We start from the raw sequence: 27,750 nt of genomic DNA on the forward strand, positions 1-27,750 counted from the left end.
GAGCCTTTCACAATGCAGTTTAAAGGCTGTTTGAGTTTCTTTCTTTCCCCTCCTTGCTCACCCCCCCCCCCCCACTTCAAAACAATTTATAATCTGCTTAAGTTTGACACAAATGGTTTCCCCTGGTGTCTGAGTGTTAAGTGTTCTGTGGGCAGGCTCAAACCACAGGAGAACGTTCCACATTCCTCCTGATGCACTTTAATCTGCCTGTCATGTAGCGAGCTGCAGATTAATTCAAGAGCCTAATAATCATTAGAAAACAAATGCAGCAAACAATAATGTGCCTCCCCTGAGCCTTGCATTAGAACTGGTCCCGCAGTCTCACTCTCACAGTCCTGTAGACAGGAGGGCTGTGGCACGCACATGCTAGAGGCGCTCTTTGTGTCTGTGTGCGTTTAGCAAGCACGCTCCTTTCAGCATGCAGAGTGTATTGGTGGGAATCGAACAGTCAGTGACTGTAGCTGCGTGCCAGAATAAACAAAATTACGCAGAATTCTTTTCAGGACATGTATTCACAAAATGAATGAGCGGTGATTGATGTCAGATGTTTTTATTCTGTTGTGACATCAGTTCTGTTTATTTAATGCATCTCTCCCCTGAATTCAGGCTCTACAGAATAATAAACCATTTTAATGTTCTGTAATGGTAAACTCTGTTTTTTTTATTTATTTGTGTTTTAATATGAACCAGATGATTAAGCTGGAGCAGAAATGAGCTTCCTGCTGCAGTCATCTCGTGCCCTGCTCCAGCGTGCCTGCTCTTCTGCGTTTGGACACGCGGAGCTTTTGTCCCTGAACCGCGGAGTCTCACAGCGTCGTTGTGCTTGAAGTTGTCCTGTGTGTTTGTGCGCTTTATCATTGTGAAGGGCATTTAGTCTATTATGAGACATGGATGAACAGGGGTTTTGCAGGATTTGAAACTGTAATGCACTGCTGTTGATGAATCTGTACTTAAGCAAAGCCTGAAGTGGGATCTGTCTAGACTATTTATTTATTTTTTGTTATAGGTGTGTGAGGATTGTCTAGTTGTTAAAGGTTATCTAGTGGTACTTTCTGCAGTTACGATGCACATTGTTGTTTGTTAGGTTACACTTACTGATTATTAATGTTCCTCTCTGCTTTCTTGTATTTTTAAGATTTAGTGATGTTCTCCTCTACTGTAGGTTGCTCTGGATATGAGTCTGCTAAGTCACTGTAATATCATATAATGTAAAGCATAGGTGGTTGAAATTGGGTTCCTCCAGTGTCCATTTGCAGACCCCGTTTTTTTTATTTTTATAAATGCAGTCTGAGTGAAATCATTTTAGGTTTGCGGTTAACAGGGTTGCAGCATTCACAGAGACCACTGACACTAGCCCTAACACACGCTTGTTGGTTCATTTTAATTCATGCGCATGATTGGAGGTGTTTTTGAATGCAGTTTCTTTCTTTCTTTTTGAACGGCAGATGCGACTCGGAAAACCGTTACCTTGGAAACCCTCTCCGGGGAACGTGCTATTGTGAGTATCCCGTCACCCCACTCTGGCCGTTCACCCACTTTCACTGAGGCATCTCCGATTTTAAAGTGTGGAAAATCCATCTTCTTAACAGTTACACAGGCCCACCATTTTACCATTAAGAGAAAGGAAATATGAACAGAGAGAGGAGGACCACATCATAAATCACACCCCATGGAATGACTTACTTACAGGACTCAAAAGACACATTACCATCAGGACTGTTTGGTTTGGGACAGATGTACAGATGGTAGGAGGTACTGTACAATGCTGGTATTCCTCACCAATTAATGTTCGCCTCAGGTAGGTCTGCTGTGGGGTGGAGTGAGAGAGTGAATCACTCACAGGTGTGCTGTGGGGGGTGAAGTGAGAGAGTGAATCACTCACACGTGTGCTGTGGGGGGTGAAGTGAGAGAGTGAATCACTCACACGTGTGCTGTGGAGTGAGAGAGTGAATCACTCACTGGGTGTACTGAGGGGTGGGGTGAAATTTAAATATTTTGACATCATATCTCACTGTTGCAGTCAGCTCTTGACCTGGATTGTATGGAGTGTAAAAGCTGTTGGCTTTATTCAACTGAAACACGGTCAGACTGAATAGAGGCATGCCTTGAAATGGAGTGTTGAAAGGTCTAAACAGAGGGGTCAGATTGACCTTCCGGGACCCAGGACACCACAGAGCAGAGCCAGGCAATGCTGCATGGTCCTCAAACCCAAACCAAGCACAGCATGGGTCTGACTGAGGTAACCCAGGTAACCTTGGGAGAAGGGGAGATGAGAGGGCTGAATCAGCACAGAGAGAGAGAGCAAGAGAGAGAGAGAGAGAGAGAGAGAGAGAGAGAGAGAGAGCTTCCCTATCAGGGAAAGTCTCCTCGCAGTGGCAGTCTCCTCTGGACGGTCATGGAGGACTGAGTGCAAGCAGAACATGGCGGTTGGAGTGACCTGGAAGTAGCACTGTTTCCATCTACACCCTTACAATGGGAAGACTGCAGGGCAAAATATAGAGAGGAGAAAGTAGGGAAGGACTGAAGCTCTGTCAGTCTGAATCTCAGACATTTACAGGCAGACCCTGTCAGCAAGAGGAGAAGTGCATTGTGGGAGGGCACTAGGTGGCGCTCCTGCAGTGCAGTGTGACGAGCGCAAAGGACCGTGCTGGAAATCACAGCGATGTCCCTGATGAGCACGGACTACGATCGTCCCGCTCCCGATCAATCAGTGTATCAGATTTAAAACAACTCTAAACAAAAGGCTTCGTCGCGCAGCGGATTTAGTGAAAAATGGTCCGTGTTAGAGCCGGTATAATGTGAAACGGGAGGAACAAGCAGAGCAAATATGCTTTGTCAAGAGAAAAAATAGCCTGCATGACTGAATCAGAAAAGATGAGATGTGTTCAGGCATTGTTGCTCTGTGGCCAGACAGAGCTCCTCCTGGAGCACCTTGTCCTTGTCTGTTCTGAAAAAAATAAAATTCAGTAAAAACTGAATAAAGGAAGCTTCTTCCACGCATGCTGCCTGACAGTTGAATGTATTTAAAGGCATTTCATTGAGAGTGAACGGCTGAGAATATCTTCATTTCACGTGTATCCATCATGGCATGTCTGTAAACTGCCATAATTCATAGGCTGTCTCTCCTCATTCAAGTCATTTGGCCTGCTGATTATCTACATATGAATGTGTTAAAAATAGTCATAAAGATTGTTAGGAATTACAATGATTTCTGGGAAATAGGTTGTTAGGTGTGCTTTTTTCCATTTGTGAATGAGACTGAACTGTTGTTAAATCATGTTTAATGGATTTCAGTAAGCATATGAACACGTTTCTAGATTGCAGGTAATTACAGCAACAGCTGCAAAAAATTCAGTAACTACATGTAGCTAAATATATTCAAGTCAACACATAATTGTGCACTTGTGAACGTGTGTATGTGTGTTTGTGTGTGTGTTTGCGTGCGTGTGAGTGAGTGAGTGCACATGCATGTACACGCCACAGACAGGTTTGTCTGTGTGCCAGCCCCCAATGTCTCTTGAGAATCTGATCACCTCACTTTTATCAATACTTTTAATGTCCTTTAATGGCTTGCTATGGGATCTTCCGTAAGATGTTCTTGGCCAGTGGTTTGAGGAAAGTGAGAATGGCTTTTACGTCTTTATCGACATAAAGAAACTTTCTTACGTCTGCAGAATGGGCTGCTTACACAGACGTACCATGCCAGAAACTTCTGGAAGTGACGGCCGTTTATTCCACCCCTTTTTCTGCCTATCGTGCTCTGATATCTTCTATCTGCGCCTGGTCGAAAGTGGCTCAAATATGAAATGAGAAAAATAATTGGTATTATGAATTGTCTGGCAGCGTTTACACCAGATGATATCTCGCACAGTTCCACATGCCTGGTGACTGATCCGTGACTGCTCCACTCTGGCTGGGGCATGCATGTGTATATAAACCCAATAAACAGAATACTGAACTCATTAACTCTCAGCTACCGTGTACGCTTCATTGTTGCTAGTCAATGCAGAAATTTTCATTTTGAAATTTAATTTCAGGATAAACGATGGCTAAAATCAGTCTGGTGACTAGGTTTCTGATTAATTAGTCATGAGACAAGTATTCCTTTTTGCCCAGTTCTACTCGGATACATTTTCAGAATTTAGTCTCAGATTACGTGTGCATTCTGTTCATTTAAACATGCATGCATTTATACGAATGAAGATGCGGTTCTTTTTGAACGTGACGGCTCAGACAAAAATGGTATGTGGAATCTCTTTATCAGTTGAAAGATTCAATTTAGAGATTAAACCCGTTGTCTGAAGTGACTTATTTCCTAACATGCGTAAAATCAAACATAATAGAATGATGAAGTTTGTTCTGTGGAAATCATTTTTAGTTCTTTAGTTTGAGCATCCAGTCACATACTCTGTTAAACCTCATGAATGGACAGATTCTCACATATACACATACGTGCACACACACACACACACGCACACGCACACGCACACGCACACGCACACACACACACACACACACGCACGCACGAGGTATAAATTGAACCTAGTGGAGACCGTGCGTGCTGAAAGTATTCATATATATTATATATTAATATATATATATATTGATATGTACAGAATATACAAAGAACAATAAACATAGCTCATAATTCTGTACTTTGTGCCCCCTCAGGATAATGGGGAGGGTGTGAAGCTTGCTGAAGAGCTTATGGGACGCGTGCACGAACGTGTGCCTCGAGCGAGAGGCCATGGCTTTGATCTGATCTACGCTAATTTCGCTAACTCTGCGGAGCCACAGAACAAAACACAGCTATTTGTCGAACATAATTTCCATTGGTCTTGGCTACGGGTGAATTCTGCGGGCGGAGGAGCCAATTAAGGGCTCTGTGAGATTTGGTAGACGCTGACATTCCTGCTGCGTAAATAAACACGAAACCTCTAATAACAGAAACGGGCTCCTCGCTGCCGTCGTTCAGTAAGCGGGGAACATTCTGGACCCATTATTTTGAAGAGGCTGAACCGCTTTACAGGACGTTAAGGTCCAGTAAGTGCCACCACAGTGTGGGAACCTCAGACTCATAAATATCTGTGGTGCGGGGTCTCCATGTGATTAATCACTCCTGCCTGTCGCTTTACTGACCACGGCTGGGCTAAGTCCCTCTCTCCTGACTGGGGATTCCTCCTCTCTGCCAGAGCCCAAGGCTGAGTGACATCACTCGTTCTGGCTCTCTCTCTCTCTCACAATCATTTAGTACCATTTTGCATTCCAGGCAGAGTTTGTGTTGGGACTGTTTGGAGGATCTTGAATTGTGCAGCTCAATCCAACTGAGGTCTCTGAATCTTTTGGCAACGTTAAGTCCCACCCATGCTGCAACCCTGCACACATCCGGCCTAGCTTGTGGGGTGTTCTTGCTTTATTCATAGCAGATGCAATTCCTGCCTCAGATAATACAATGCAGGGAACACACAGCAGATTTTCATTATGATTTCATGGTGACCCCCTTCCTACCCCACTGTGCCTTTTGGCCTTTAGAAGTGCTGACTGGGTTTTGTTCCCTTGCAGATAACCTGCTGATTGATTACCAGTTCACCTTCAGTCTCCTGCAGGAGGACGACCATCACTACACTGCTATTAACTTCATGGCCACGCCCGAGCAGGTATGCACACTTACGGACAACTACGGTCATCCCTCACACCTGAACAGCACAGGTACACTCATCCTCACACCTGAACAGAACCGGTACACTCACCCTCACACCTGAACAGCACAGGTACTCATCCTCACACCTGAACAGAACAGGTACAGTCATCATGCTATCACTCAAACCAATCCTTCCAACATTTGCCTACAGTGCCCACTGTTGCTGGTGGAACCCTACAGGTTATGTGCACACAAGCTATCTGAACTGTTCAGGGACAGATGATTCTAATCTCTCTCACTGCAGTAACATTTCAATTCTTATTCCTTATCTCTTCTATATGTGGAGATTGGAAATGAAATGGGAATGGTTTGTCCTTGCATTAAAAGTTGAGGTGTACCGTTGAACATGTACTCAGGAAAAACATTGAAAGAATATATTTGCCAAATGGAAAATCAGATTTTCTATTGACACAAAGTGTTTTGTGCGTCATGTAATTTCCTGTCAAGTCAGGTATTTTAAGACGTAAGATTTTGAAGTTGAGTTTGGATTGGGGACTTTGCATAGTAAGGTCGAACTGACACAAAAAAACATAGCCTTCTTCATCTTCATCCAACTTCTATTATTTGTATTTTCAGACCAATAAGAACCTGGACATGTCGATCAATGCATCAAACAATTTCAACCTCAACATCACCTGGTCTATTGGCTCCACAGGTATACGGTCTCTACTCTTTTACCCTGGGATAGTTTTTCGTATGTGGATGCATGCATGCATCTGCAAGTGGCCTGCAATGAGACGAGAAAATGTCCATGACCTAACAGGTCAGCCCGCATCGTTATATCAGTGGCAGCTGGAGTACCCATAAAGCACTGCAGCCGCCATCTCTGGGGCTGGTCTGCAGCTGGAGGTGGGAAAGGAAACGTTTGGGGAATGTTTGTTCCCTTTGTGTTGTCCGTAAATGCCCTGCAGTTCAGCAGCGCATGCTTAGTCTGGATTACATGCAGTTTCAGCCTCCCCCCGTCATGCAGAAGCATTTCAGTCCGCTTGCTGCACTGTGTCCACCTTCATTCCCCGCCTCAGAAATGATCGATCTCATTCACGGAGCTGGACATTCTCTAAAAAACGCAGCGCACGCCCTCTCATCCACTCTATCACCGAAAGTGTGAACTGATTTTTATGAAAAGACTAAGTACTGATTATTAGACCAGTCTCTTCAGCAACGGATGTGTTATGTTTTTTTTTTTTTTTTTTTTTAAATATTGGGTTCACATTTTCTCCATTTGACCATGTCATCCAAACCAGACGACAACATTAATATTTTGCGCAGGATACCTTTTGCTAAAATGTATTCCCCTCTGAGAACACCGCTCTTGAAAAAAGGCGAGCGGCAGCCTTGGGTTCCAGCGACGGCGCATTGTGAAGTGCTGCGATTTTAATTAAGATAAATGCTCACACGCAGCTCCGTTGAAGGCTGGGGGTTCCACGTCTTTGTTTCAGAAATGCCAAAAGGAATGAAAATTTGGAGAACTGAATATCCGTGCGGGACAATTAGAATATTTCAAATTGGCACTGATAGAGAGGACAAAGTAATCATTAGTCATGCAATGTCGGTCTCTGTGGTGGCGTATTATGTTCTGGGACTTATGAAACGGACGTATTCACCGTGGCCAGCCATATTATGAGCGCAGAAATGTTTTGGATGCAAAATATGGTGAATACTTCGGAGGGGGTTTTATTTATTCTCCCTTGAGGAATACCATGAGAAATCACTTATTGATTCATATTGAATAAAATAAAAAATGAAAAAATTGTAAATGATTGGATTTCACCATGCTTGAGCAATGCAGATGATGTAATTAAACATCACCATAATCACTGATGTACATGCCATTGGTTATTAGCACTCTTAAGCTCCATTGACCTTTGCTATCTAACTCTGAACTTTGACCCCTATCTTTGTAGCTGGGACCATATCGGGTGAGGAAGTCCCCATTGTCTCCAAGACCAACATTAAAGACTACAGAGACAGATTCTCCTGTGAGAAATTTAGCTTTCGCACCAATCCCAACATCACCTTCTATGTGTACGTCAGCAACTTCTCCTGGCCAATCAAGATTCAGGTGAGAGAAGCCACGCCCTGGGGTCTACAGGGGGTGTAGCTTCAACAAAAAAAAAAAAAAAAAAACAAGCTCTCTCGGTGTTCTGTCTAGTGTGGAAAACCACAGAGTCGTGCAATGGCAAATATTCATAACATTGCCACCAAATAGCTGGAATCATACTATCTATTTTATTCTGTTTGATATTACAACATCTTGTTCACGTTCTTGAAATTTTTGTGCTAAAGTAAGTATTTGGCAAAGTTAGAAACTGGAGATAGTAATGCACTAGAGTGTTGTTATTCCTTTAATTGAAGTTAAAAACAAAATTCTGTGTTGATGGATTATCCCCGATCGACTGTAGCTCGCACAATTGTGTTTTTAATCATCTGCTGCGAAGGACTTATGTAACATGCATCTCATAAAGAGTTAGAATAGTAGAATTTCTGAAAATAATTTCTACTTATTCCGTTAAGGCTTAATACAACACAGAGCAAACCTTTATGAAATGTACTTTACACAGAAAAATCATATTTAACGATCCATGAGTTTTTAGTGTCTGTCTATCGATAATTTAAATAGCACGGCTTTAAAACTGTATCAGTCATATAACATATTCATGGTTTAATCTTATGATCCATAAAATTAAACTGGCATCAAGTAGTAATATATTGAGCTGATAGACGTGCGTTGTGATGAGGAGAGGTGGAGGGTGTGACCAAAAAAAACCCATTTCTGTTTAATTCAAACTGGAGTGCTTGAATAGATGCCTGTCACTGATGGGTGCTGCAGCGTTTGTTTGGGGAAGCGTGCTTTTGAAACGGGCTCGCCCCAGCCAACAGAGGGACCCCATCATGTGCGCGCTCTCATTTCTCACAGACGCAACAGGGCTGAACCACTTCAACATCCAGTGCTACTGGGGGCCATGCGGGATAAACCATCGCTCACGCACTCAGACATTAACAGTGACTCTCAGACTCTAATGAAGCTCTGTCGCTCCGCTCTCAGACTCTAATGAAGCTCTGTCGCTCCGCTCTCAGACTCTAATGAAGCTCTGTCGCTCCCGCTCTCAGACTCTAATGAAGCTCTGTCGCTCCCGCTCTCAGACTCTAATGAAGCTCTGTCGCTCCCGCTCTCAGACTCTAATGAAGCTCTGTCGCTCCCGCTCTCAGACTCTAATGAAGCTCTGTCGCTCCCGCTCTCAGACTCTAATGAAGCTCTGTCGCTCCCGCTCTCAGACTCTAATGAAGCTCTGTCGCTCCCGCTCTCAGACTCTTATGAAGCTCTGTCGCTCCCGCTCTCAGACTCTAATGAAGCTCTGTCGCTCCCGCTCTCAGACTCTAATGAAGCTCTGTCGCTCCCGCTCTCAGACTCTAATGAAGCTCTGTCGCTCCCGCTCTCAGACTCTAATGAAGCTCTGTCGCTCCCCTCTCAGACTCTAATGAAGCTCTGTCGCTCCGCTCTCAGACTCTAATGAAGCTCTGTCGCTCCGCTCTCAGACTCTAATGAAGCTCTGTCGCTCCCGCTCTCAGACTCTAATGAAGCTCTGTCGCTCCCGCTCTCAGACTCTAATGAAGCTCTGTCGCTCCCGCTCTCAGACTCTAATGAAGCTCTGTCGCTCCCGCTCTCAGACTCTAATGAAGCTCTGTCGCTCCCGCTCTCAGACTCTAATGAAGCTCTGTCGCTCCCGTTCTCAGACTCTAATGAAGCTCTGTCGCTCCCGCTCTCAGACTCTAATGAAGCTCTGTCGCTCCCGCTCTCAGACTCTAATGAAGCTCTGTCGCTCCCGCTCTCAGACTCTAATGAAGCTCTGTCGCTCCCGCTCTCAGACTCTAATGAAGCTCTGTCGCTCCCGCTCTCAGACTCTAATGAAGCTCTGTCGCTCCCGCTCTCAGACTCTAATGAAGCTCTGTCGCTCCCGCTCTCAGACTCTAATGAAGCTCTGTCGCTCCCGCTCTGACTCTAATGAAGCTCTGTCGCTCCCGCTCTCAGACTCTAATGAAGCTCTGTCGCTCCCACTCTCAGACTCTAATGAAGCTCTGTCGCTCCCGCTCTCAGACTCTAATGAAGCTCTGTCGCTCCCGCTCTCAGACTCTAATGAAGCTCTGTCGCTCCCGCTCTCAGACTCTAATGAAGCTCTGTCGCTCCCGCTCTCAGACTCTAATGAAGCTCTGTCGCTCCCGCTCTCAGACTCTAATGAAGCTCTGTCGCTCCGCTCTCAGACTCTAATGAAGCTCTGTCGCTCCCGCTCTCAGACTCTAATGAAGCTCTGTCGCTCCCGCTCTCAGACTCTAATGAAGCTCTGTCGCTCCCGCTCTCAGACTCTAATGAAGCTCTGTCGCTCCCACTCTCAGACTCTAATGAAGCTCTGTCGCTCCCGCTCTCAGACTCTAATGAAGCTCTGTCGCTCCCGCTCTCAGACTCTAATGAAGCTCTGTCGCTCCCGCTCTCAGACTCTAATGAAGCTCTGTCGCTCCCGCTCTCAGACTAATGAAGCTCTGTCGCTCCCGCTCTCAGACTCTAATGAAGCTCTGTTGCTCACACACTCAGACCTTAACAAGGCTTCATCACTCACACTCTTGGTTTTTAACGGAGCTTTATCTCTCACACACCCAGGCTTTAATGAAGCTCTGTCGCTCACACACTCAGACTCTAATGGAGCTTCCTTCCTTTGCTTGCGTTTTTTAGTACAGGCAAAATGTATGCAATGTGTTCTCCCATTTATTCTTTCGGTCCAGATGGCATCTTTTTACCGGGTTTGGGGGTTACAAAAATGGAAAACCTTGGGTACAGCAAGCATATTTCCAGAACTGTTTTTTTAAAAGTGTCCTATGTATTGATCAGAAATGTCAGAATTCCCAGATACTGTCCTGTTACTGAGCTGCATATAGATGGAGGAAATGTGAGATTTTAATTTCTATGGTAAGTGTCGCTTCCCACAGACACATACAGTACACCAGATATCAGTGGCACTGAGCTGGCTGGTCTTTTGTTGTTTTTGACCTTGTGTAGACAAGGTAACAGTGATGATGATGATGATGATTATGATAATCAGAATTTCAGTCCGTGATTTCATGAGCCTCGTGAAGCTTTGTGTGAAGTAAAGATATCAGACTATTCGTTCCCTGTTGTGTGAAGTTCCTGTAAATTTCTCCCCAGAAGCAGACACTTGAGTAACCACTTTACTGCCCACTGTGAGATCTTTAATCCTTGTTTTCTGTGGGGAAACATGGCCTGCTCGCTCTTTAAACCAGTGTGCTGCAGTACAAGGCGCTTGTTAATCAGGGAGAGCTTCTTAATAACTGTAGAGATCTCATTGGCCTCATCAGTCTCGGATAGCTGGTGGTGAAATCCCCCGCCTCCTCACTGCGTTGTGAGTAATGCGCTGTGGAAAGGCTCTGCCCGAGACCGTGAACTCCAGGAAAAATGCCATGCCTCCTTTTTTTTCTTTAAAAAGACAATCGGTCCACTTCAGGAGGGGCCGGAGATGTAAGCGCAGATAGATGGATGAGACCTGGCCCCTCGCAGCCTTGAAGCTGAGAGGCTCGCGCCCGCCCTGAGGTGCACTGCGCGCGCGTAGCAGACAGGAGATTATCGTCTGGGTGAGGAGTCTGGGCGTATTCATCATCACAGCTCCGCTCCTGCCTCCTTAACCGCAGCTCTCCTGTACCTCTGACAGAGGCGGTTTCATACGGACATGCAGACGCATCCACGCGCACAAAGAGAGAAAGGAAATACACTTGATTTAAGTGGGTGGGTTCTTGTTTTAGTGGTTGCCAGGCTCTAATTCTACAGTGCTTGAGTTAATTGGGGATGGTTGTTAGAGACATCCTGAAGAGCAGTTTCACAGCCTCTGCGCAGATGTCTTGATGGCTAGCTTGATCCCCTGTGGAGTGTTTGCGTGCCCAGATTATAATTTCCTGAAAGTATGAAGTTAGTTAAGATTGCAGTCCTGAGGATTGGTGGAATAATTAATCCATGAAGGTCATTGAGGACATTATCTAGTGAACTTCTGGTTATCCTGGGGATGGAAGAGGTCAGCTAATCCACTGCTCCTCATTGTTACCATGGTGATGTAAGATGTCAGTTAATCAAGTGCTCCCCTTGATTGCCATGGTGATATTAGTGGTTAGCTGTTTAGTGCTCATCCGGGTTACCTTTGGCAATGATAGAGGTTAGCTGATCATGTGCTCCTCCTGGTTTCCTTGGTGATGCTAGAGGTCAGGTGATTTTGGACTTGCTGAGACCGGGGCCCCTCCAGTTACCGACACAGCAATGTCTGTCACCCTGAAATCACAACAGTGAGAGAGGCGAAATGTGCTGATTCGCTTGCCCTTGGTGTCTGGTTTTTTATTTGTGACTAATGCAGTCAGTTGTTTTCTCCAACACCGACTTTGAAAGCAGAGGTGGTAACTATTAGCCTTCACAAAGCCCAATTTACTCCACTGGGTTTTTGACATCGCAAACCACACAGATCTCTGTTGTTATTTTTGCGCGTTTGAACAGAAGTGAAACGTGAGCACAGCTGAAAGCTCTGCGATGCGGTAATGCGCTCTAACAAACTGGGTCTCTCAGTGCGATGATCTCTCAGTGCGGTGATCTCTCAGTCTGATGGACTCTGAGGGAGAGCGGGAGGCTACGCAGAGGAGTACGGTTTGAACAGGAACGCTGAGAGGGAAGGTCTCCGCTCTGCTCTGTCCCCTCCTTCTCTGCTCACTTTTTAATTGCCTAAGCGCTGAACGCGCTGAACACTGCTGTCCGGGTCCATGTTGGCGGATTGCTCGTGGGGAGTGACACCCCTGAACGACAGCTGCCCCTCCGCCCCCCCGGTGTCCTGCCGTAAGCCTGATGACATCACACCGGCGAGAGACCCCGGTCGAAGGGAAACATGGCGAGCTGTAATTGCTTGTCCTTGTGGAACAGATTTAGATCCAGCCCGACGTCCTGACCTTGCGCACCCTGGCCTTTTCCCTCTCCGCAGAGTAAGGTTAGCCCGGCGGTTCGAGGACGACTGCTTGGGGCATGGCGGACAGTGGAAGAAAAACAAATACAAAGAAGTTGATAAAGAAATAAAATAATGTAAAAAGATTTTTTTTTTCCACTTTTAATAAGGCTGCTCTTGAAGTTCAGTTCATTTCAGTTGTACAACCAAACCTGGCCTCCCTTGATAAAACTTATTACATTTAGTCAAATGCATTAATATCCAGGCAGTAGTGCTGATATCCACCTCCGACCTCAGTTGGTTTTCTCATAAGTTTGCTCTCTTTATTCTTCTGAAAGCTGATGAGTTTTTGGAGTGGTTCTGGTGAGGCTGCTGAGGATAAGTGGGCTGTCCTTGTCATCGTCATTCTGAAGTTTTTATGTTCTTATTTAAAAATGTCTTATGACACACATGGACAGACCCTTCCTCTTGGCTAAGTGCTGGCCTTCCTTCTCTTCTCTCTTTATTTGGTCCTCTGCGCCTCTCCCTTTTAGTGCTTTATTAAGACACATTAGGCGCTTTGTGAGAGATGCAGCTTTCTGTGTGAAATTGGCTCCAGACTTCTGCAGGTCGATATCCCTGCATTCTGTAAGTGGTCCGCCCCCCCCCTCTGCTCTTCAGGAAGTTGCAGATGGCAGGTGAAGTGTGTGTGTATGCTTTCGCACCTGTCTCTTATATATTTATGTGTGTGCACATGTACATGTGTGTTCGTGGGTGTGCGTGCGTGCACGCCTGTCTGTACTATAAGTGTGCGTGCGTGTATATGTGCACATGCATTTGTGTGTGTGCACGCGCATGCACATGCATGTGTGTGTGTCTGTGTGCGTGCGTATTTGTGCGTACGCGCATATTTGTGTGTGTGTGTGCGCGCGCGCGTGTGTGTGTGAACAGAGTGGGGTTCACTCTCTGCCGCCCCTCCCTGCACCCTCTCACACCCAGAACATTAGCACCAGCACCGGGAGTAATCTTCTCCTGGACACACCTTCCCTGTTCCTGTCTTGCACCTGAGACAGATTTCTGCGTATTAAAGGGCTTTATGTGGAAGGAGTGTGCAGCTCCCTGGCTCTGTCAGTGTGCAGTAATCCTGCTTTATTAGATTCAGCGGCTCGGAGGCACTTATTTATCCAGGCAGCGGACATCATTAAATCAAACGTCTCTTGTAATTTAATTGGCGACATGCTCGGCGTCCTGCGTTTCAGCATTCACTCATATTTATGCGCTCCAGTGACAAAACATTTTTTATTGAACAAAAGGTAATGTGAAACATCAAATATGGTACGCTCCTGTCTAATGACCGGCCTATCGGAACGGATCTCTTCCCTCCTGCCGGTAACAGGAGAGGGGGGCTAAGTGCTCGCACAACGAGGGGGTGGGGTGGGGTGTGGGGTTGGGGCGGTGCTTGAGGAACCCAATTTGGGAGCCGTGCACTCGTCTGTGGTGGCTTCTGTTCAGTTATGGTTTTAGTATTGGGGGGAGCCATCAGATCTGTCCTATAACAGACTACAAAACCTGAGAATCCTCTAGAATGACCCCAGTAAATGGAGAGGCAGTTCATAGACATTGCTTGAGAGAGAGAGAGAGAGTGTGTGTGTGTGTGTGTGCATGTGCGTGCATGCGCGTGCTTCAACTTTTCCATTTGTGGAATTGCAGGTTAATCATTTAAATTGCCCTGGAGTGTGACTAATGTGCCCTTAATCACTGCCTGCCTCAGTTTTCACTCCTCCGCATATCCTTACATGGTGTCCCATGATGCACCTGTACTCAGCACGCTGACGTCCACCAGAATAGCATAGAGGAAAAACAGCAGGCAGTCCATTCCCAAATGCTGATCAGGATGCAAATATTAATGAGGAGCTTCCTATTTCTGGACGTATTAATGGAAATTCAGCATGGCAAAATCTTGTCTGGAGATAAATGTTTCCAATAAAGTGGTAATGGTGGATTCTGGGAAGTGGCGAGAAATCACTTTGAGGCTCAGAGATTTACTCTCTGAGTTCAGAGATTAGGAATTGTTTGTGTGTGTGTGGGCGGGGGGGGGGGGTGTACTGTGCAGTGCTATGCAGGCCCATCACTTTATTTATTCATATATTGTGAAACGAGGTATTAATTAACATTGGTTTGGTGCTAGTAGTAACCAATAAAAATTATAAATAATTATATATTTAAAAAATATAATAATACTGTTTAATTTACAAATGCTTATCATTGAAAAGTATTGCTGGGGAAGTTGGGAGGTCAGAGAATTCTTTGTTCCAAAAAATGTGCAAAAAATCATCTTAATCATCAATACTTATGGAGTTAAGCACAACTTCCATGAATGTTCATGTTTTAAAACGTGATGGCTCATAAGCATTAGGCCTATGGGTAGTAGAACAGGGCAGTCACTGCAAATCCTTCACTGAAAAAGAAAATGATGCTGAATGAAAGGCAGTCTTGCTAGATGTGACTCTGTCCAAGCAGCATTGCTGTCGGTGTATTTCTGATTGATTGAGTCTTAAAATGCGTCTGTTAGGATTTCTGTTCACTTTCAGAGCAAACAGATCACCAAAATAGCTCTCCACTGTGGAATTGTGGAAGCTAGGGAAAGGATTCCGCTGGTAGGCCGCGCCAGCGAGCTCAAACTCAGAAAGCGAGTCTTAGGTTGTGTTCCCTTTATATGAGCGCCTATATTTACCTGTTATCACATAAAAATGTGAATGTTACAGATTGTTCTTAGAATAAAAAAAAATCTGCTTTCCCCCAAGGCCTTGTCCTCAAATGCTCTCCTGCTTTTAAAGGTAGAGGACATGTTCTCCAGCTCAGAGAAAACTGTGCTGCCACATCATAAAAGCAGCAAATATTACTTGGTACCTGTGGGATTTCTGGAGTCTGTCAGATGCAGGGTAGGTAGCAGGAGAGACGTTCCTGTTGTTGAGCTCCAGTACTGAAGATGGAAAAGTGCCTGGCCAGTTTATGCACAGGCTGGGCCGTCGTACTGAAGTGGGGGTTTCTGAAACCTCCGGAACCTTCCCAGCCCGACGTCTCACTCTGCTGCTTGGGCTTTCTGCTCACTGAATGTTTTACTTGTGTCAGGTTCTTAAAGTGTGTGGGTGTGTTCATATGCGTTTGTGCAAGTGTCTGTATGCTAGAGCGCTTGTGTGAGTGTGTTAATGCGTGTGTCAAAAAAGTAGCGTCTGTGTGTGTGCGTGAGTGAACGTGTGACGTTTGTGTAGTCTGTGTGTAAGTGTGGTGGTAGGAGGGGTCTGGGCTAGGGGGTTGCCCTCTAAGCTTGGCCTGTTGTTGGCATTCTGTTTTCTTGTGGTCCCTCATGAATATGCAAATTCATGCAAATGAGCAAAAACAGCTGTCACGCACATGTTCTTTTTCTTACCACAGCCTGTTTCTCAGTTTACATACCCATGTAACCAGCAGCTATTATTTATGGTGCTGTTTCTATGGCCTGAGTGTTCTACGCCAAATACATGGTAGAGCGTTGGAGCACAGTGGCCATAAGTGTGTGGGGGATTAGTAGTGGTGTAGTAGAGGTCTGGTGTGGGCGTGCAGTGTGGGTGTAAGTGTGCTGTGGTGTAGTAGAGGTGTAGTGTGGGTGTAAGTGTGCTGTGGTGTAGTGTGAAAGTGCAGTTTGGGTATAAGCGTACTGTGGTGTAGCAGAGTTGTAATGTGGGAGTACAGTTTTGGTATACGCATTGTGTTGTGTAGTCCAGGTGTACTCTCCTCTGCCCCCTGGTGGTTGTTGCAGTGTCCACGCTGACCCAGTTCACCTTACTGCCGTACAGGAGGCCGGTAAGTGTGGGATGTAGGAGCTGCGCTATCCTCTGCTCATAACTCACGCTTTAAAGGTTTCCTTAAAAAAACAGAGGAAATCATGGTGCTTGCAGTTTGTGCTGCTTTTATTTTCTGTCAGAGTACCCTTAATGGACTCGAGAAACTGGCCTGGAATTTGTGCAAAGCTACGCAGAGTCATGGGGGGGGAGAGAGAATGCTGAGTTTTCAAAAAACAAAAAAATAAATGGAAACCTTTTGTGATGGAAGACGTCTTTATGGCAAAGTGACCAAACTGGGAGGCTCTTACTTGCGCATGCACGCGTGCGGGCGACTGCATCGGTGCTCTCAGGCTGCGGGCGCTGGCCGGCTGCGCTGTCTGCGCTATCGATCCGCGCCCGCTGCAGCGACAGTGACGGGAAAGCGCACCGCGCAGCCAGCTCTTCCCTCTCCAGATCGCAATACGATCCCTGCGCCGGCCCCCGCCGAGATCCCCCTGCTTCTTAAGCATTTATTCTCTCCGGGCCTAGACCAGCTTTCTGTTTTTGAACAAAGAACTTTTTAAAGTTTTATTTATTTATTTATTTATTTTTTATATAAGTGTGGACAGGTTTTTGTTTTTATGAACTTCAGAGAGACCTTGAGAAGCGTGTGTAGTTGGAACACGTACAGCGAGACTACAGGCCGATACGCTTCCCCTTTTATGTGGAAATATAAATATAGGTTCCGCTAATAGGTTGAGCTGTGCTGGAGGCTGCGAAGGGAATGCTGGGAAATCAATTATGCGCGCGCTATAATCCAATTATTCTGAACATCTTTACTTTGGAGACGAGGCCCTCTGCAAAGGATTACCTGAAGGAAGAAAGTTTAGCTCCGGTAGGGGAGGTGCTTTGGATCCGTGTTTGAAAGGGCCCTGCTGCGTCAAGTTTCGACGCGTCGAGAAGCTGTCCCCATGCGGGAGTCAGTGATGCCTTTACGTGCCTGACATCACTCCTTAAAAAATAAAAAATAAATAAAAATATATAGTGTTGCTTGTAAAGCCGCAGTGATATGGAGAAAGCTGACTTATCTCACCTATGTGAGTGGGACGTCTCCATCTGGAGCTAAACCGTAGGTGCTGTAATGCGGAACAGATACTGCGCCAGGTGTGCTAAACTCCGAAGTTCTGCCTGCTGTTGTCAAAGCTGGAAGTTTGCTCTGTGTGTTGTGAAAGTTATGCTGCGTCCCCATTCAGACTATTCATAACCTACACATAGCCAAGGGGTGCATCATGACCTCTTCTTGCCAGCTACGGTGTCCCAGATGTGTATGTAGACATGCATGATGGAGAGCAGAGATGGACATCTGTTCATGGATAGAATATCTGTGGTGAAGCACTGCTGGTCTACCCTGGCACTGCCTGCCTGTTATCTTCAGAGTCATATAAACAGGTTACAGGATGTGTAAGATCTGCAGTAACTGTTGTGGTAAGTTGCCCTGGGTAACTGTCTGTTAAGCAAACAAATCAAAGCTGAACAATCGGACAAAAGCTGATAAAAGCTGTTCGCTGAGAAAGAAAAACGTGGAAAGAAGTTTAATGGTACTGTCGCTGTATAATGCATTTAGTCTGAAAAAGATTATACACCTTTCATACTGGTTTATTCTGAGCAGGGTCCTGGGTTATAGATTTAGTGAAACTTTTCATTACTTTTGCCTCAGAAGGAGGGGGATTCGTCTCTCCCCCAACTTTCATCACATGAAAAAAGTAGCTTCAATATTTATTCATCAAAAAATGCAACTAGGGACCCCATCCAGGCAATGAGCAAATACAGTTTTGGGGGAACATCTGGTCATTAGTACCATTTCATTGGCAAAAGTGTTTTAATTGCTTAACGTGGAGGCTAGGTTTATGGCCACTATCATCCTCTAATAAACCATATGGAGAGGAGGAGGATATATCCAAAAAAATATAATATGCGTGTAAGATTACTTATAGGAATAGCTAGTAGTAGCAGCTAGTAGTTTGGTTTGTGTATTTGTGTACGTGTGTTGTGATTGTGTTAGGGCTTTCCCCTTGAGGATCATGGGATATAGTCCTGTGACTTCAGCCATTAACTGGCTGCTTTTCTGCTGTCCTGCAGTGAGTGTAGGTGAATGGGCATGTGGATGTGGTTTTCCTTTTAATAGATGTGGGTGTGGGTGTTACTGCAAAAATGGTTGATTTGTGGTGTTTGGGGGAGTGTGTGTGTGTGTGCGCGTTTGTGCATAACTGACTGGGGTTAGGGGTCATTGCTGTTCCTCTGCCTGTGGTACATTTCTACATACAGTATTATATTGCGCAGGGAGATTTTCAGCGTACCTCTCCTTTTCAAGGAGGATCTGTCATAGTTGGGTCTAAGACATGGTTTAGAAGTTTGGGTGTTTTGTAATTTCTTTATATCGCATTGGGTGAGGAAGTTTGTTGTTGACTGCAGTGGGAGCATAGCCTCTCCTCAGTGCCGCCAAGTCTCTCTCTCTCTCTCTCTCTCTCTCTCGTTCTCTCGTTCTCTCTGCTTCTCTCTCTCCCTCCTCATGGCTATGTGCTGCTCAGGACCACCCCCGTTGTGTCGTTCAACCCTTATAAGGGCAGATGCGAGCTCTGAGGCCTTTCCCCGAGCTCTGACTGCTTCCTGGTCATGACCTGGAAGAGAACACCAGAGGCCCCGGGGCCTCTGCCTTCCTCACAAACAGGAGGGATGAGGAGTTTTCAGATACTGTCTCAGAAGACCTATCCCTCCAATAAAACAAAAAAAACCCTTACCTGTGTGTACAAAATCTGTTTCTGACAATTGTGTTTCTCTTTCTCTTTTTTGTTTGCTTAACTGGGGCAAATCCTATTTCATAACGATGGTAAACAACCATAATGGCTTTCTTACTCAAGATTTTAACCACCAGACTTTCTTAATTGGTGGCGGACAGTTCTTTCTGTGATTCAGGTGACAACGTTTTTCACTTTGCCCTGCCCTGGAGCTGACAGTCTTACAATCAGGGTGGTGGGATGGGGGGAGGGTGACGCTGGTGTGATACCGGGTCTCATACAGGTTTCAGCATGACCCTGTGCTGTGACCAATAAAAGATGTTCCCATCTGAACACAAAAAAGGGAGCCAGGTAGCATGTTTTAATACTGCAGAATCTTTAAACTCAAGAGACTTGGTCTGCCAATTCCTGAACCGAGACACTGGCAGGGTGTTTACTTTTCGCATCATTGGTTTGTCAAGAACCTCAAAAAAAAGCTGTCTTTGAAAACTGAAATATTTTGTTGTGAAGTGAATTTGTGGGTACGGTTGAAGCAGAAGAATGATGTTTGTGCTGTGGAGTAAACGTTAATGGAAAATGGAGGGGAACAGTCTCTTTCCTCTCTGCTTTTTGTTTTGCTTTTGTTTTTTTGCCCATTTTTATGCCTTTCAAGTATGTAATGCGTTTGGATTTCCCACTGAGGCCCCCTTTCTCCTTTCCTTTCACAGATCGCCTTCTCCCAGCACAACAGCATCATGGACCTGGTGCAGTTCTTTGTGACCTTTTTCAGGTGAGTTCACTGTCAGAAAACAGATCTGATGATTTTCGCCATTCAGGTTATTTCTAAGTGTATTAAAAGAGGCAGGCCTTTTGTTGCCCTAAGAAAATGGGGAGGGGGGGGTGGGAATTGCAGCTGGCCTGCACCCTTGCCTTCCTGTCCAGGTGGTGTGATGTTCATGCGCACCAACTCACCTCAGGGGTTGCTGTGTGATTGGCTACAGGGAAGTCCTTTGTGTCTTTGTCTAATCCCTTACTGGTTATTCTCACAAATGGGTATGCTCAGTCCCATTTCGTTCACTGCATAATCAATTTTTGAGTAATTGCATTGTAGGTCGAACCCTGTCTTGTGATACATTTTTCCCTGTGGAAATATGCTGTAAACTTGGTATTAGATAATACACACAATGCAATGAGTACATATTAAACTATGTGTGTGTGGGAGGAATTAGTATGCATATGAAATACAGTTTATTCTCAAGATCTTCCTCTTCTTCTTCCCATTATTATTATTATTATTTTTATTAGTAGTAGTAGTAGCAGCAGCAGCAGCAGCACTAGAGTGCAGTACTAGAGTTAGTAATTATTCCCAAAATGTACCACTTATCTATTTTTTCTATTCATAAAAACTTGTTATTGTGCTTTTCTCTACAATTCACTCCGGTGTATATTTGACTTAATCGATTTTCTTGGTCTAGCTTGTTCTCCGAGCCTTGTTATATGCACTTCTAATTCACTTGGGGCCCAGAGTGTTTCCGCAATCAATAATTTATCTATCAACTGGGAGCTCAGATCGCTTTAGAATAATCCAGCGTTTAATCGGACACAATAGCTCAAGCTATAAATTTATGCGTATTATGATCAGCCAAAAAGAACGGTCCACTGCTCTGCTCTCTCACAAGATAGTTTCTGAGGAATTCACAGCTTTCCCACCCCACACATCAGTCTTAAGAATCTGCCGGGCCTCAGTTCGACATTTCACGATTTTCAGAATGACGATGGCAGGGGAAGATGCAGTAGGGAGAGCAGTAGCAGTGTGCTACGCGACTGTACTGAGTGGCTGTGAGTGGGAGTAGAGTAAGGAATGTCTCGGGTTGCTAACTGCAATGAGCTAGTGTACGCATCATCTTCAGCTTCACCTCAACATCATGCAGAAAGGCCCGTTCACTGCCTGCAGTGATTGCCTAGTGTATTTAATGAATGCCCCCAACTCATTTTTGTGAATGTGTGAGATTGTGCGTGTGTGCATGTGTGCATGTGTGCATGCACCGGCATGAGTGGGTGCATGTGCACCTCTGTGTACTTGAGGGGAAAGAGCAAGACCTCTCCCACAGTTGGACGAACAGACAGACATACAGACGGATATAGGTGGAGAAAAATCAGGCAAGCAGGCCCACAGATGCAGATAAAGGTGCAGATTTTGCGCTGGGGTCGAGTTCCTGTTGACAGGATGAGAACTGAAGTGTTAGCAGTGGAGCTGTGATGCTGACTGTGTAATGAGCTGCCCTGAAGGCAGGGGGAGCTGTGACGTGATCGTGCCTGGCACTTAGAGACAGAGGTGACGGTGTAGGATTCCGGTCTCATGCCTCATCAGACAGAAATGAGCTTCAAATAGCCGTGGGGAGGGGGAGGGATGTATATTTAAGCCTCCTTTGCACTGTCTGTTATGATGCTGTTGCTGTACATGTCACTGTTACTACACTTCGTTTACACTGCATATGTGTATTAAGATGTACTGTAATTACAGATAATTTACACAACACACATTTTTACTTTTGCACCTCATTGACATGTGGGTTAACACCCTATCCACAATCATCGCACATCGTTGCGTGGAAATTCACAGATTTTAGCGGGAAATCTGTTAAACTATTTAAGGATTTTGCTCAAATTTGCATGTCCGTGCCAGTACAGCCAGCTCTTGCCAGTTAAGCATTAATACAGTGATGTTTGACCGCGTGTACTGTCAGTGGCTTTGTGAATATAGCATTGGTGTGTGATCCATCTGCTCTTGAATGCCATGTTTTTATTTCTCATTAAACATTAAGAAAATAGCCATGCATAATGTCACATTTTTACTCCATTTAATTTGAGGTGTGTTTTTTTAGTAAAAATGAACTTTTTATAATGAATGAAAGCTAGTGACTTGGCTAGTTAGCAAAATCTGCTTTGCAATTTGAATTTCACAACAAGCAGAACAGTTAAGATAGGGTTTTTGGCTTTTTCTTGAGGGTGATTTTTCTTAGTGCTGTCATAAAAATGATGTAATGAAGTTTGCATTACATTTTTACATTACAAAGTTTACACTTAAGTTGATCTGCCCTTGTTCTCTTCTAAGAGGTCCAGGTTTAACCTGTTTTTTTATTTCTCATTTCTTGTCATGTTCTCTGACCATTGTGCTTGTTTGTTAATGGTTTTCGGTATACATCCATAGAACTACTGTCAGTCATTCTCATCCAGTTCTCTATCCCTTGGGACATTATCCGTTTTAAACTGTTAATTGCTTATATTTATGATGTCCTTTTTTGACTTAGGACAGGTTGAACTAATTGGTGTAGTCTGTTGCACAGCTAGTCACAATGAGTTAGAATATGGAGAGAGTCTGGTTCTCGGCAGGTTAGAGCTATATGTATAGTTACTATATATATATGTATATTTGTATAAATGTATAATTGTTTATATATTTGTTCTCTTGTGAAGGCTGGTTTTATTAATACTCTTTTGTCTTACACCCCATCTCAAGTTATTTTTGAATCTGTTTGGTGTTTAAAGCAAGAGCTGGCTTTGTCACTTCACCAGTGCAGTTCTGCTGTTAATTGCACCTCATTTACAGTCCATCTGTGTATTTACACTGTTGTTACACTACATTTGCTTTGTGAGCTGTTGTTATTACAGCTAATTTCACAGGTCCAGTGCTTTTACCCTCTTACAATAGCTCATTTACTCTGCATTTATAGACAGTGCAGTCCATAAGTATTTGGACAGTGATGTAAGTGTTGGTTGTTTTGGCTCTGCAGCCCAGCACATTGGATTTGAAATGAAACGGTGAGTATGAGGTTAAAGAACAGACCGCCACCTATAAGTTGAGGGTATTATACATCTATATTAAGTGAACCGTGTAGGAATAACAGCCCTTTTTATACATACTTCCCCCATTTTATGGGGTCCAAAAGTAATTGGACAATTGGCTGCTCAGCTTTTTCTTGACCAGCCGTGGACCATTCTGTCATTAGTTTATGCTCAAGAAAGCTAACAAAAGTGAACAAGTTTTTAAAAAAAGCTCTCTCAGCCTGGTGTCGATTCTAGGTGTGGGATTTACATTTGGATTCTGTTGCTGTTATCGCTCCACATGATGATCACAGAAGTTTCAATGCCAGGAAAGCAGGCCATCGTTTCTGACATATACAGAATCATCTAGTCAGATCAAACCAAAGGCCTCACAACTCCTTGGATGGTACTTTCCCCCTCCAGCAGGATAGTAAGGACAAGGTGTTCTTCAGTGGAATGTTCTTGACTGGCCAAGTCAATCACCTGACCTGAATCCAACTGAACATGCATTTACTTGCTGACGACTGAAGACGGAAGACAGAAAGCCACCAAAATAAACAAATGCTGAATATGGGCTGCATTACAGGCCTGGCAGAGCATCACCAGGGAAGATGCCCGGTTTCAGTGATATCTATGGGTTGCAGACTTCAGGCAGTCATGGAATGCAGAGGATTTTGCAGCCATGTACTAAATAAGACGACTTTATTTAAGATTACGTTAATTTGTGGTTTTATCGGTATATTGAGAGAGTGACAGTCACCAAAGTGCCGTTTGTCTGAAGAGGAAAGATAACTGGCTTCGCTTTGCAGTCTTATAACTGTCATGTTAAATCAGATAAGTGCACGTTTATATGGAGTCTGGCTTCAGCGTCGTGAGCAAACTGTAGCTTCTCCCTTTAGACAGCTTCAGCTTCTTGTTCAGAATTTAAATTCCGCTCATTTCTCATTAGCTACTGGAGGACTGTAGTGTCCCAGAAAGGGTTTAGCCATATTACCATGACCTTGGATTCTGACAGCAGTGCTGTCCTTTCTCCCCCATATGCTATTGCTTATCAGTGTCCATGGGGAGAGAAACAGCCTGTGTGCCCAACGTGTTACGGCCAGAACAGTGACTGGAGACTACAGCTGGCTCCCCAGTCATCAGGGGTTCTGTCACACTGGCAGCCCTTGAGCCCTTCCGTGCCTGAGTGCATGCGTGCGTGTGTGTGTGAGAGAGAGCATGTGTGTCATGGGCTGTGTTCTGACCATACCTGCAATGCCTCGTTGAGATGTTGTGTCATTAATGCATAAAGCTGGGGACCATCTGGCCTGCAGATGTTTGCGACCCTCTCACTGAAAAGCGTGTAGAGCATTTCCCCATTCTGATCTGCTTTCATACAAACATCCCTCAACTGTTTAGTCTGGTTCAAAACTGACTCCACCATGTTGGTTCTTGTGAGGTCAACCCCTGAGCTGGACAGAGGAGGGCTTGCCCCTCATCTGGAGTCTTATTTGTCACAAAGTTTTTTCTGATATGTCCTCTTTGGAGTCTTTTCTTGCCACTGTGGCCTTCAGCTTGCTTTGTGAGGTCAAGAGCCGGGTATACTGTGAGCTGTTTTGTGTCATATTATTTGTAAAATGTATATATAAATACATTTTGATTGATTCATTACATTTTTATATCTTTATGCACAAACCATCAACAGCTCACAGAAACAGAAACTAAATGCTGCAAACACCTCACATTAATGCAACCCAGATACCATTGATGGTTCAGTGAAACCTAACCTAGATATGACACACACCTCAAATTAAAGCTAACCATGTACCATAGATGGCTCAGAGAAATGTTAACTAGACACTGAAAAAAAAAAAAATTAACTCACAATAACACAACCCAAATACCACAGACAGCTCACAGAAAAAGAACCTACCTGTAAATACTGTAAAACCTCACATTAATGAAACCCAGTTTCCATTGATGGCTCAGAGAAATGGAAGCCAGATACTGAACGCACCCCACAGAAAAAAAACGATGGGGTATCATGTTGATTATTTCAGCTGTCCTCAGCCTCGGGCTCTGCCCCTGCCACTCTGGAATCCCTCTGTCATGTTCTGTAAAATGACCATAGAACAACCGCCTTTTTCCCCTGGGCCTGAAAGTGACCTCCATGAAAGGGGAATCCAGTGCACGGAAATCCGGCATTTTGTTTCACAAGCCAATTATGATATTTATAGGATGACAGAGGAGCTTGTGTGTTTGATGGGATATTTAATAACAAGTCCTCAGAAATCAGATTTTTTTAATGTAAAAAAAAAAGTACCAGTTGGCCTGAATCACGCACTAAACTCTGGAGACAGCACACTTCGTTCCCTAGGGCCTTAATAGTGTTTGCTGTTGTGGTCTACTTCAGGCTGGAGTACATGTTGTTCAATTCCTGAAATCCATTTCGGTCTAGTCATTTTCCCTTGATAACGGCATATTATGTTGTAAAAAAAAACTCAGAAATTGTGTGCTCTCTCCAATATAAACACACATAATGCAGGCGATTGCCCCCATGTTATTAAACTGTGCTTAACATTCAGAGTGATCACCGGGCTGCTCAATCACTGTTCTCCTGGGACTTCAAAATGACATTCATTAGAGTTTGCTGAATTCAGTTGAAAATCCTATGAAAGTTTTCTGTAGCCCCCAAAAGAAAAAAAATATAGTACTGGCACAGCAGCACTCACTCCTAAACAGAGTCACTGGCATACATTCCTCTGTCATATGAGGAATGAAGACTCATAATTCATTGATGAATGAGAAAAAGGAAAGAAATATCACCGGGGGGGGGGGGGGACAGGGGGTCATTCTTTTACGATCCCTCCAGTCTTAAACGTGACCCAGTGTGCCTGGTGCCGTACGAAGTGTTAGATTGAGGGATATTTGCAGAGATTTACGGAGCTGCCAATATTTCCACATTAAAAGGGCTGTGGTGTCAGGCTGGCTGGGTGTTTCCACAGGATCTGTTTAATTATCTGGGTTTTAGGAGCCAATGCCTGCAGTCACCCAGGAGAAAATAAAACTTGAGTTGTGATAGAAATGTCAGATTGCCCCATGAGGCTTTTCTGTCCTAGAATAAGGAGCGAGTGAACACATTGCGCCGAAAGGAGAGGTTTTTTTTAATCTCTCTTTCTTATTTCCCACTCTCTCTTTCTTTTTTATTTATTTATTGTACAATTTTGAGTTTCTGCTCCTTATACTGTTATAATAGGGGTTACTGCAGCGGGACCCATAGTTTCAGTCTGAACCCAAGGTCTGGTGTAATCTTAAACTGAATTGACAGACTTCCGGTAGATCTTGTTCTGTGACGTGTGGATCCTGCAGTCCCCTTTGGTTCTGGTGGATGTTGTCATCCTATTCGATACGTTTGATTCCATAATCAACTGCGGTACGGTGATCCTGTGATCCTGTAATCCTGTGAAGTGTGGTGGATTGTGTAATCCCATAATGTACAATGATACGCTGTATGAAATGTTCATTCTGGATTCTTTGGGAAGGTGGTGCTTAATACTGATTGGCCATGAACACTGACTTTATGTAATGGAGCCCTCTGGGAGGGGTAACTCAGCTGTCTCCATTGGCTTTGAGGAAAGTATATTTTGCCTGTGAATTTTGAAACGTTAACTGCAAATTGAAAATCATATCAGCCCCTGAAATGCTCAAGTATCCCAGTTTTGAAAACCTCATTAGCTTCAAAAAGTCACTTTAAACTGTTTTCTTTGAAGGCTCATTTCAAGTCACTGTCCTCTTTTGAGGATGTTTTTCTAAACGAGCAGAAGAAATGGAATTAAAGAGCGCTCATACGCCTCAACAGTATTTACGCTAATTGGTGACATTGCAGTTCAGTTTGGCCCAATTACTGGACTCCCGCTTGAGCCGGGGGTTTTCCCATGGGGAGATGGACCGTAAGTGAGGAGTGTACCACTGATAACCGCTGTTAGCCGAGGGGTGTCCGGCCCTGTTTTTAAAGAGCTACAGCTTTTCTGCTGCTTTTGTCCTAACTTTAAAATCGTCAACCAGGGCCTAGCCCCCCCCCCCCCCATACACAAAATTAACCCGGTGGCTCTGAATTCCCGACATCACCAGTCCTGTTTTATATGACATTACATTCATTTAGCTGGCACACTTATTGAGTGATTTTCTTTTCTTTTTTTTTACAAAACTAAGTGCAGAAATGTGAATAGGTTAAATAAGAGCTCCAGTATATACAGAAAAGAACGGATGAAGCCTTTTAGAGGGGTCAACAGCACTATGGTAGGAAGTGCTTGAGCTAAGTGTGCTAGTTAGCTGCATAATTGGCCATTGTGAGAAGCGTGTTCGACTAGCTTGACCTGAGCTCCATGAGGGAGCTCCCCTCAGCTCCATGTCACAGGTTCAGTCGCTCCTTCCTGACTGTCGTGCTGGATGTGCTCAGAGACGTTTCTGTGTGTCGGAGCACCTGTAGGTGCGGTGTGCTGGTGGAGGTGTAATCGCCTCACTTTCCAGGAAAGATCAGCTGCAGCCCTCACCTAAAGTCTGGAGTGTGTAACTGTTAAAAAAAGTGCAACATCCCAAAGCGACTGTTCCACAACAAAGACGGTACTTAAAGGTTAACTGTGCATATCTGTGCGTGTGTGTGTGTGTGTGTTTGCGCATGTGTTTGTGTGCGCATGCATGCGTCTAAG

General features: G+C 44.6%; 1 protein-coding gene across 2 annotated transcripts in view; it reads left to right on the top strand.

Annotated features, from left to right (window-relative positions):
• The window catches only part of LOC118217990 (attractin-like protein 1), a 189,302-nt gene that overhangs the window by 74,963 nt on the left and 86,589 nt on the right, over nucleotides 1–27,750 (top strand). Inside the window, exons 22-26 of one of the 2 annotated variants that reach the window (XM_035400276.1) lie at nucleotides 1,446–1,498; nucleotides 5,563–5,657; nucleotides 6,278–6,356; nucleotides 7,606–7,763; nucleotides 19,966–20,027. In XM_035400276.1, coding sequence (XP_035256167.1) covers nucleotides 1,446–1,498; nucleotides 5,563–5,657; nucleotides 6,278–6,356; nucleotides 7,606–7,763; nucleotides 19,966–20,027 — 447 coding nt within the window. Of the gene's footprint in view, nucleotides 1–1,445; nucleotides 1,499–1,589; nucleotides 2,999–5,562; nucleotides 5,658–6,277; nucleotides 6,357–7,605; nucleotides 7,764–19,965; nucleotides 20,028–27,750 lie in introns of those variants that run through there. The other variant, XM_035400277.1, reaches the window with a different exon arrangement.

This window comes from Anguilla anguilla, chromosome 18 (assembly GCF_013347855.1).
Source record: "Anguilla anguilla isolate fAngAng1 chromosome 18, fAngAng1.pri, whole genome shotgun sequence".
In the NCBI taxonomy this organism is placed as follows: domain Eukaryota; kingdom Metazoa; phylum Chordata; class Actinopteri; order Anguilliformes; family Anguillidae; genus Anguilla; species Anguilla anguilla.